The sequence below is a fragment of the Saccostrea echinata genome, unplaced genomic scaffold (assembly GCF_033153115.1).
Source record: "Saccostrea echinata isolate AGI-Se365-2 ecotype Australia unplaced genomic scaffold, CSIRO_AGI_Sech_v1 ptg000054l, whole genome shotgun sequence".
NCBI classification, from domain to species: domain Eukaryota; kingdom Metazoa; phylum Mollusca; class Bivalvia; order Ostreida; family Ostreidae; genus Saccostrea; species Saccostrea echinata.
This window is the reverse complement of record NW_026889803.1, coordinates 56,379,612-56,390,798: the sequence shown is the minus strand read 5'-3', so window position 1 is coordinate 56,390,798 and position 11,187 is coordinate 56,379,612. Positions and strand designations below refer to the sequence as shown.

The window sequence follows — 11,187 nt, the reverse complement described above, 5'->3', positions numbered from 1 at the left end:
TTCACATATTTATCCTTGTGACAACACCTTCCTTAGGATACCAACAACTTTGACCCTTTGACCTTGGAATTTGACCTACTTTTGAAAGACTTTAACCTTGGTCATAACTTTTGAACGGTTGGTGCTAGGGCTTCATATTTCACATGTGTATTTCTTGTGAGAAGGCCTTTCCTTGGTTACCATTAATTTTGACCATTTGAACTTGACCTTGATGTTTGACTTACTTTTGAAAAACTTTAATTTTCCCATATCTATTCAATAGTTGCTGCTAGGGTTTTCATATTTCACTGGTATATTTCTTGAGACAAGACCTTACTTTGGGTACCAACATATTTGATTTGCATTTGAGAAAGTTTAATCTTTTTTATGAGTTGCCATACTGGGCATCAGTGTTTCACAAACACATCTTGTTTTGGGTTAGGATTTCAAATACTTTTTTGGAAAAAATGTTTTTGCCTGCATCACATTAATTTACGCAGGTCTTCTGTGGTATCTAGACTTTGAATTCGATTTTGTTGTAGGATTGGAAATTTTTCTTCGATTCGTGGCTTTCTATTTTTCAACATTTTATTCTTACATAACTGAGGTCCGAACTTTTCATGTCTGACTTATCATGGCAAGATCTTTCCGGATTTTAATAAATCCATCTTCAGGACTCTATGTTTCTTTTTAGAAATTCATATGAGGGAATATGGAGTCTCCGATAACAATTTCATCTATTTCACGAAATTCAGCCAGAAGTTCTTTTGCTTTCACGTCTCCAGATGTATTATGTAGATACACCATGCCTTCCCTTTGACTTTTCTCTGTTTTTACTTTCTTGTTAATCTTTGCATTTATGTCACACTAAAGTGTGTCGTTTTGGAATTTCTTCTCACCATCTTAGTGCATGCAACTCTTGACTGAATTACAATATAGAAATAATTTACATGAAATGCCGAATTGAATTGCGTTTTGAAACGTCATTCAGTTTTTATTTTACAATGTGGTGTTTAAGATGTCTTTAACAAAGCTTAATTATAACCAAAATATATCACAAATCCGCCAAAGTGTGATAAATATTACAGTAAATCGATCGTTTGTAAGTCTAAATAATATAGAAATGTCGCCACTTTGTTTCAGCGCAGCCATCTTGAAAATGGTGGAATTTGCGATGGCCAACGATGATTTTAGAAACAGTTATCTGACAGATAATTGTGCCAAATTTCATGCTTGTCTCCACAAGTGAAATATTTTCGTGAAGTTTTGCTCTAAGCCGCTCATGTACTAGTCCATTCATTTATTTTCGGCCTAGATTCCAATTTTTTCCTTGTCTATATGCATGAATTGATTTTCCATTATACACCTCTGTAAATTTTTTGAGATTTCCCCTGCTCTGTCAAGTTATCCATTCTTTTTTAATGAGGTACGTTTACGAGATGCTTGATTGAAGTAATTTTCACTATATGTACACGAAATTTGACGGAACAAATAAGTAAAATATAGTTATATATACCCGACATTTAATCTACCGTTTAAAATTCTATCAGACTATTGATCTTTATTGAATGCCCAGCTTAATCGAAAATCTTAGTTTTATTCTCTTGGCTGGAAGCCAAAATAAATCTGGAACATACTTGTTAAATTCATTTTCCGTGTCAAGTATAAGGATGAAGCAGCTTTCAAGATAATCATGAAAAATCTTAGTGAATTTTTAAACAGCACATTCTCCACTAAACCTTCGATATTCCCAAGACGAGTAAAACGTGGAATATTTATGAATTTCGATAGAGATCGAGATTTACAGCAGGAAAAAGTTCCAGATTTACAGCCTAACAACGAAAACATATTGTTGAGTTCCGGTTCTACCAAGGAAGACTTATGGAACATCAAGGTAGTCCTGTCGGGATGTTTGTTAGTCATAACTGTTCTAGCTCTGGTTTTGTTTGTATAGTATTTCGAAAGAGATTGGACTATAGACTTTACAGAATACGACAACATTTAAAACAACGAAACCAGCGCCGCAATAAAAATCATATCTTGCTAGAAGATAAACGCTATGATGTATATTTGTCGTATGCAGAAAGCGACTATCCATGGGTATTAAATCATTTGCTTCCGTACATCGACAACGAAGAAATGGATGAAAATCATGCTTTTGGCGGAAATTTTAAAACATATTTTAGTGATAGAGATGCTCATCAAGGACTAACAGAGATTGGTAATATGTGTCAAAATATTGAAATGAGTAAAAATTGTCTTATTATTTTATCCCGAAACTACACACAGAAGCCTTTACATTCTGTTGAATTAGACCACATGTTATTGTGCAAGGAAGATTCAATCATTCAGAAAATTATACTTGTAATGATAGAGGAACTAAAATTTGAACAAATCCCAGTTGCCTTGCATCGCAAAATAAAGAAGGAGGAGGTCCTTCGATGGGAACATGGTCAAACTAAGGAAAGACAATTTCAGAGTGACTTAGTATGGGCTCTCCGGCGTAATTAATGCAAAAGTCAGTGTTACGAGGGTTTTTTTTATTTTTATAAAAACACACACAAAGCAGCGAACCGTGTTACATTCAAACCATTATAAAATGTCTTTTTAAATGTCAGAGCATTTTGATTTGATGATTGAATTTGAATATTATTCAAATTGAAACATAAATCATATTAAAAAAAGTTTTTTTCAAAGTCGATAATCATATACAGGTCACCGTTTTTATTTTATTTTGTGCAATAGTTCGTCATAACAGAATTAAAGTTCTACTTCTATAAAAATCAGAAGTTTATAAAATCAACCTGACCTCAATTCGTTCATCGATGTTCTTTTTAAATCTTTGTTTTATTTTTGTTGTTTTTTATTTAGTTTTGTTTTGTAGTTGTTGTATTTCTAAAAAAAATATTTTTGTTTAGAAAGACCGTTCATTAGCTCTACCGGTCAGAGACCAGAAGAGCTTACATGTATGTAATTGTAAGTTGTCCATCGTCCGTCCGTCCATCCGTCCGTCTGAAAACTTTCCACATTTTCATCTTCTTCTCGAGAACAACTGGGCCAATTTTAATCAAAGTTGGATTAAAGCACCCTTGGGAGAAGGGAAGTTTAAAATAAAGGGCCAAGCCCCCTTTCAAGAGATAATCAAGAAAGACAAAAATAGGATGGGGTCGTTAAAACATTTTCTCAAGAACCACTGGGCCAGTAAAGCTGAAACTTATGTGGAAGCTTTCTTAGGTAGTGTAGATTCTACATTGTTCAAATCGTGGCCCCAAGAGTTAGGTTGGGGCCACAATAGGGAATCAAACTTTTACACTGAAACATATAGGGAAAATCTGTAAAAATCTTTTTCTCAAGAACCACTGGGCCAGTAAAGCTGAAACTTATGTGAAAGCTTCCTGAGGTAGTGTTGATTCTAAATTGATTTATGTAGAAGCTTTCTGAGGTAGTGTAGATTCTAATCATGGCCCCCGCGGTTAGGCTGGGACCACAATAGGGATGCAATTTTTTTTTTACATTGAAATATATAGGAAAAATCTTTAAAAATCTTCTCAAGAAACACTGGGCCAGTAAACCTAAAACTTATGTGGAAGCTTCTAGATTTTCAATTGTTCAAATGATGGTCCCGGAGTAGGATGGGGCCACAATAGGGAATCAAAGTATTACAAAGGGAAAAATCTTATGAAAAACAGCAGGGCCAAAGTGACTCAGGTGAGAGTTGTGGTTCTTGGGCTTCTTGTTAAAATAAGGATTAAATACCTCTCCCTGAAGTTGTTTTCTCAGCTGACTATTAGCCCACACAACTGAGGTTAACACAGTAGTTATAATTTGCTACTGGTAGACTAAGTTTATCAATTGCATATCCCCCCCCCCCTTCCCCTTTGAAGAAAAATGTTGATGCTATTTTTTTCGCCCAGAAGAAAGAGAACGCCACTTGATTTAAATCGATTGTAAAGCTTTTCTAAAAGTTTTGACGTATTCTGTAATTAATACTTTGATGAAGAATTGAACAAAAATATCACACTAGTCTACTAATGTCTAGAATATGAAAAAAAAGAAGACATAACAAGATTTTTTGTTTCGAAATACTGTATAGTAATTGAATAGATGCAAAAATGCACTCAAAAACAGAGAATATACTTTGCATGTTCTATTCAACAAATAGCATTCCTATTATTTTTACTTCTCGCCTAAAACTCTTATGAAAATCAAAAACAAAATCATTTTAGTCACTAATAAGCACCATTTTAAACTGGCATTAAAGCTGAACATGATTCGTAAAAGGGAGAGAGTTATCTTTGTCCGCCATATTTTAGATTTGACCGTCATCTCAAGCCGTTATACAAGTCTCAGCCTTGTTCAGAGTTCAGTTTCTCTCAATGAAGAATGCCTTTAATTATTTTTTTTTACTTTAATTAAGTGGTTGATTTACGAAGGACAATCTAAAAAGTTAGAAAAGTTTGCAAGACTGAACACTCAGTGAACAATCTTGCTTTTATTTGCAAAATATATGACAAAAAACAGAACAAAACAAGACTTAACAAAAAACAGAAAAAAAATGTTCATCGTTTTATTCTGTTTACAAGTGAAGCGTGCTATAACTTGTAAAACACCGAAAACAAATCTTAAAACGGAATTTTCAAACTCCAGACTCAGTCTCTTTTGCAGAAGGGAGGAGCAGCATTTGTTTGCAGGTAGAATTTGCCGTGAACATTCTTATCGACATGGTAACCCATTCTGTTGCAGCCATTTGCACACGACATGCACTTGCCACGGTAGAAGTCCCAATAAGTTGTACAGAGGTAGGCCTTAAATCCACAAGAGGAATTAATAGACTCGATAAAGAAGTAGATAGCCCGCATATGACTGCATGCTACGCTTGCTGAAATCTCTGTAAAAAGAAGAATATATTAGTGTTCTAGCTGCAGATCTGCATCTCGCTGGTCTGAAAAAATTAATTAAAACGATAAGTACATTTTTGAAGAATAAAATGTTTCTTTTTTTTTTTTAAAGAAATTTAGTAAAGTGAATAAAACCCTTTAATTGAGATCATATTACGGTTGTTATTGCGAGAAATGGGACTCTAAACATTCAAAGTGCTACAGTAGAAATTCATAGAGCACAGCGGTAAAATGAAGAAACAGCATTAAGAAAACTAGTACGTACTTCCCATTTTTCCTTGGAAAAAATTCTGAATGTTGCTCCACAGATTACGCTTACATCCGGGTTGTCTTGTACCCCCGTTTGGATAGAAGTCAACATGTCCATTCGGTGTCCTGATTCCAAAAGCTATGAGGAAAAAAGTAAGACCTTAGCCAACAATTTCAGATGCTCTCCATGAATTTCGTCAGATTTGTTACCTACCCATTTCCAGCAGCGAGGCCCCATCGGTGTGAATGACGTCAACGAAACTCGCGTCAGAGGGATCCAGTTTAACTTTGGTGTCAAATTTTTCAAAATATAAGCCAGCCGGGTCAAGTCCTAAAATTTAAGAGCAATGTCTCATTTTATCCTTGAAATAGACACTGTTACTAACTTATTTGTGAAAAAGGAAAAGAAATAGAGCTCTTGTATCGTGAAGAATCGATCAACTTCAAATCTACTTATAACATGAAAAGAGATTGGTACGGTGCACTTTACACTTGAAAAGAAATCAAGAGATGGTTTTAAAATAAATTTAAAATATCTTCATTGCAATATGATATACGGAAGCAGCAAACGAAAATATACGTTAAATACCCGTTATTCTGCCAATTCCCCGTACCCAGTCTCCGGCATACCCCATGATTTGGGCACCGAGACTGTGACCAATGAGGTGGACCTGTCCCAGAGGTAAGCTGACGCTGTCTCGTAAAGCTTTTATCATGTTCCCAATGGTGGCCCCAACCACACGAGTATTGGCGGCGGACTGACGGTAAATTGTACCTTGAGTGCCCTTTGACCAGTCAACAGCTATCACATTCATGTCTCCCTGAAAAAAAGCATAATAAAAAATATATATTATTCGTTGTCATCTTTATCTAATATACGTTTTATTTTGCCCATTTGGATTTGAGAACACATTACTAACAGATGTTACAGGGGTACATCCGGTTTAACAGACTTGTATAATATTATTAACTGACATTAATAAGAAATTTAGCAGAAAAATGCCAACATTTTCGAGAAGGGCGTCTTTCATCTCCAGTGGCCATCCAGATTTTGCTGTGTCTTGGAATCCGTGGGTGATAAAAATAGTCGGTAGATTGGAATCAAAGTTGGAATTGGAGACGGTGTTTGTATTATATGGATCCAGGATTTGGGCAGTATCTCTGTTCTGTCTGGTGTACAGGCTGAATGTGGTTTCAATCTTGCTCGGAGACTGGGGCAAGGTTCCCCTTGCATTGTTGAATGGCTTTGCATTGCTGAAACACCCTACGTGTGGGTAACAAACTTGCTTTGGCTTTGATTTGAGAAACCACAATCCTACAAGAAAAGATTGTCTTATAAATTATATCAAGAATGTACAAAAGTAGCTATCTCGAAATCTTTTGCTTGTTTAGTTCCAATTCGACACATTTTGCACAGAATATTTTAGTTTGGGATTGAATTCTTCTAGATATCAGATATTTTTGTTACCTTGGGTGGATGTAAGCAGAAGCAGAAATGTTAAGCTTTTCAACATTGTGGATGAATTTGGAACAAGTTTATCAATGAGCAACTGAAAAAGAAACAATAAGTACAGTTTCTAACACCATATAGCATACTACAAGAAATATGTATTACAGATACTTATTTATTCTGATCCGTCTTATATCCGGATAACAATCGTATAGTTATATTCAATAAGAGTTGTTCTTATGGAACTAATTCCTCCCACCCCTGCATGGCAACTAAAGAAAGGGCGTACTTTTAAATAAATTTAAGAAAAAATTTACCGTCTTGCAGTAAAATATATTTCAAATTTATGGGGTGTGTATTTGTTGAAATGTTCCTGGTTTAAAGTTGTAACGTCTCTTTTCATCAGAAACCTTGGTGTCGATTATGAAAATTGAACTTTCAAGTACAGGCAATTAACAGATTAACGATCAATAACATTTAAAATTTTTTGCTATGTGACATTGGCGATTGCCCAGGAGCCCATTTTACAAAAGAACTTAATACGACTAAGACCAAAAACTTTATTTCATTGTAAAATTTTGTAAAATGAATGATTTTGTTTAAATTTACTAGCGTAAAATATCTTTCTACATCCCTCATAAAAAGATTAAAACCGTTTTCAATTTAATGTAAATTAGAAAGTTACAAGCAGAATTTAATTTTGGTCTTAGTCGTAAGTTCTTTTGTAAAACGGGCCCCAGAAGAAGAGACTTCTTTGTCAATAGCAATCTCTGTGGAATGTTCTGTAAACCCTCCTGATTCAATTCCAGTACAAAGTTATACATGTAAAGAAATTGACACTGCTTAGCCCTGTGGCATTGACCTTGTCCAAATAACCTTGGTTCAGTGACTTATTCAATTGTAAAGTTATCCCATTACAACATTATAAGATTTAAAACTAAGGCAAGGCTTTTATGCTTTGAATTCACAAGAAATTGATGTCATTGCGAGGCGCAGGTTTAGAAACTATTGCTCTAGAATCACTTAGTAAGGGGTTGACCCTTATGTCGATGGATCGATTCCGACTGCCGGTCGTGGAGACCGGACCTTGCAAACCGAGGTCCCGTGTCGCAGTATGTACTGGTACGAAAAAAATATCCTGCTCAAAGACCGTAACTGCCTACTTCAGGTGTAAAATTGCAGCCCTCCATCATCAAATGATTGCGTATTTATATGAGTAAAAGACTCTCGAAGAGATGTTAAACAAAAAAAGTTTCTTATCACAAATAATATAAAACACTGAAAAGTCCGTAACTTTTCAAAATTTTAACAAATCCATTTGAAATTTAGATGGTGCTTCCAGTGTGTACCCCCGCTCCACTTCGTTTGTATTGTATACATCTCGAAAAAAAACAAGTCAAAATTAATACAAATGTCTTTAAAACCGCCATTTTCAACAATCAGCTTTATAAAAGTCACATCTTTTTGAAATACCCCCGAATCTATATATATACATGATCATGTGGGTTATTCTTCCTATAAGATTCTGGAACTATTTGGTATTTACTATTAACTGTTTACCGCAATTAAGTTGTTTGTCTAATCATTAAAGCCAAAATATGATCAAATCAAGATAAACTGGACGCGAGTCACAATAGTATCTATACCTGAAGACTTCAATGCACATGGGATGGGCTTCAGTGGTACCTATTATTTGACAAAAACAAAAAATTACCCAGTGCTACCGGTAAATGTATTTTTCAGAAGGCAATGTTTATTGCTTTATATATATAATTGTGAAAGAGCAATCAGTTAACAAATGCAACTTTTTGTTAAGTATCATTAATTGCATAATAATATAAATGCGCTTAAATTCCTAAATCAAGATACATAATATATAAGAGCAAGAGGCCCAAGGGCCTTAACGGTCATCTGAGCACAACAATTTAGAGGATCCATAAACTGATAAATGAAGCTTTGTTGCCCAATAGCAAGGAAAACAGTATGATGAAGATCAACAAAATAACTGTTCTAGTATCTTTCTATCTGTCCCCCATTTATCACTATTACCATGCAGACTTTTAACAAAATGTCTATACTATTACCTCTCACATTGGCCTCACTTGGCTTTTGAACATTTAAAAAGATAAGTAATTTTTGTTTCATTTTTATTCATCTATTATTTCCAAATCTACCTGATTATTAAAACTATGAAAGTACTTTATGTATTATACATTAAATGTTATTGCATAATTCTCTTATTTTATTAACCTTTCAAATACATTATCTACAGTGATTAATTATCAAAGGTGAATGGCAAAGGGGAATAACTTCACTCAGTAGAATACAAATTAATAGAGCCCTGGCCATTATCAGAACACTTGTCTAAATGGTCCAGATGTTAAAAATTCTGGTAAAAATACCTTGCTTATTAAAACTATTACTCTGATTGCTTCCAATATGCCCAGGAGCAGAGGAGATTTTCTATTTAATACCCAGGAGCAGAGAAGAAGATTTTCAAAGAAATAATGCATTTTCACTATATAATCAATAGAGCCCCCCCCCCCCCCCAACACCAGAACCCCTGACTCTGGGGCCATGAAATTCACAATTTTGGTAGAGGCACTCTTGCTCATCATAACTATGTACTTAGTTAGTTTATTTCATGCCCAGGAGCAGAGAAGAAGATTTTCAAAGATTTAATGCATTTTCACTATATTATCAATAGCCCCCCCCCCCAACCTAACACCAGAACCCCTGACCCTGGGGCCATGAAATTCACAATTTTGGTAGAGGCACTCTTGCTCATCATAACTATGTACTTAGTTAGTTTATTTCATGCCCAGGAGCAGAGAAGATTTTCAAAGATTTAATGCACTTTCACTATATAATTAATAGAGCCCCCCCCCCCCACCACCACCACCACCACCACCAGAACCCTGACCCAGGGGCCATGAAATTCACAATTTTGGTAGAGGCCATCAAAACTATGTACTTAGTAAGTTTATTTCATACCCAGGAGCAGAGAAGAAGATTTTCAAAGATTTAATGCATTTTCACTACATAATCAATAAAGCCTTGCTCAACATAACTATGTACTTAGTTAGTTTATTTAATACCCGGGAGCAGTGAAGAAGATTTTCAAAGAAATAATGCATTTTCACTATATGATGTATATAGCCCCACCCTAGCACCACAACCCCTGACCCTGGGGCCATGAATTTCACAATTTTGGTTGAGGCCTCAATCCTTATTACAATCATGCCAACAGTTTGACTGCTTGATGTCCAGGAGTAAAGAAGATTTTTAAAGATTGCATTAATTTTGGTGGTTTTAGCCCCACCCCTCAGGCCCAAGGGGGGCAGGGACCATGAAATTCACAATTTTTGTTCCCCTTTACCCATAGGTGCTATATGCCAAAATTGGTTGAAATTGGTTGAGCGGTTTCAGAGAAGAAGCTAAAAATGTTCAAATGTTAACGCACGACGAACGACGACGGACAAAAACGGATAGCAGTAGGTCACCTGAGTGACTCAGGTGACCTAAAAACTTAGGGAGAGAAAGAGACTCTTGGACCTAAGAGGTTAACTAATTACATATCTAAACAAAGTTTCAGAAATGTGCTATTACTTCCCTTCTCTATTTTTTCTACTTATCTTGAGATGCTCGCTGTTGAAGGACTGCAGTTTTAGATCTGTACATGGCACTTCGGCAGTATGAAGTCTTTGAGTAGTGAGGTATCTTTTTTGTGCCAGCACCCACGATTTGCAGAGGCGTAGTCACAAACTTAAAACTTGGAGGGGGGCTCAAATCCAAGAAAAATGTAAAACGTGTAATATTAAAGAAATTAACAGGCCCGAAGGAAGCAATAATTTCACTTTGAGTGGGCACAACCATATATTTTCAGTTGGGGGGCACTATCAACTACCAAATTTCCTTGACAAGCAAAAAAAAAAAAGTATATTACATTACTATTACTTCAAGAGAAATGCTTACTCAGTTGTTGCTGAAAATAAAATAAATTTGCCATAAAATGAGGAAATGAGGTTTACTATAATTTCAACATACCGGTAGCTGTGATTTTGTTCTACATTAAGTGGGGGGGGGGGGGGCACAGGCACACTCTTGCCCCCCCCCCCAATATCTGAAAGGGGGGCTAGTGCCACCGCTGCCCCCTCCCCCGTGACTACGCCCTTGATTTGTAGGTTTCATCTTAAAATCCCGCAGTTGGACATAGGAGTCAACTTCATAATTAGCGATTGCAGAACGTTTAGGCTCTAACCACTGAGCAACGCACGCGACAGGATCCAAGTTTATTTATCGAACACTTCCGAAACTTTAGATGGAATATTTAACATCAAAACTGATATTCTGTTTATCAAAAATTTGATATATATAACCGCTTTATGGCCAAGTAATAGAAAGTAGACAGTATGAAAGTTTAGTACAGTTCTATATGCAAGTAGATGTTGATTTTGGACACAGTTAACCCTCCATTATGTAGCGATGAAAGTTCTTGCTACCTGATTATTTTAGCATAAACTTTGTCAGATAAGCCCAAAATTGAAGCATTTAAAATTTTAAGGCAAAAAAGAGACAACTTTCAAAACTTACCTGTCTTTTTCCCTTCTC

General features: G+C 35.6%; 2 protein-coding genes across 3 annotated transcripts; one reads left to right on the top strand and one right to left on the bottom strand.

Annotated features, from left to right (window-relative positions):
• Positions 1-1,695: 1,695 nt before the first annotated feature.
• LOC133172134 (toll-like receptor 5) lies at positions 1,696-2,551 on the top strand. The gene has a single exon (XM_061306954.1). The coding sequence runs from the start codon at positions 1,861-1,863 to the stop codon at positions 2,488-2,490; it is 630 nt and encodes a 209-aa protein (XP_061162938.1). The 5' UTR covers positions 1,696-1,860; the 3' UTR covers positions 2,491-2,551.
• Positions 2,552-4,426: 1,875 nt separating this feature from the next.
• Positions 4,427-11,187, bottom strand: LOC133172124 (inactive pancreatic lipase-related protein 1-like). 2 transcript variants are annotated; one of them, XM_061306944.1, is made up of 7 exons: positions 11,170-11,187; positions 6,595-6,676; positions 6,134-6,441; positions 5,716-5,947; positions 5,341-5,457; positions 5,143-5,265; positions 4,427-4,867 (listed from the first exon to the last, which is right to left on the bottom strand). In XM_061306944.1, exons 2-7 carry the CDS (start codon positions 6,638-6,640, stop codon positions 4,629-4,631), a joined length of 1,065 nt encoding a protein of 354 aa, XP_061162928.1. In that variant the 5' UTR covers positions 6,641-6,676; positions 11,170-11,187; the 3' UTR covers positions 4,427-4,628. The 2 variants fall into 2 exon arrangements, with proteins under 2 accessions (XP_061162928.1, XP_061162929.1); XM_061306945.1 differs by lacking the exon at positions 11,170-11,187 and adding an exon at positions 8,223-8,238.

Bases quoted from the DNA above. Each gene is read 5' to 3' on its own strand.
- LOC133172134 (XM_061306954.1), top strand. From the start codon at position 1,861: ATGGAACATCAAGGTAGTCCTGTCGGGATGTTTGTTAGTCATAACTGT.
- LOC133172124 (XM_061306944.1), bottom strand. From the start codon at position 6,640: ATGTTGAAAAGCTTAACATTTCTGCTTCTGCTTACATCCACCCAAG. The intron at 6,442-6,594 runs GTAACAAAAATA...CTTTTCTTGTAG, and splicing joins TCTGCTTACATCCACCCAAG to GATTGTGGTTTCTCAAATCA. The intron at 5,948-6,133 runs GTTGGCATTTTT...GCTTTTTTTCAG, and splicing joins AAGACGCCCTTCTCGAAAAT to GGAGACATGAATGTGATAGC.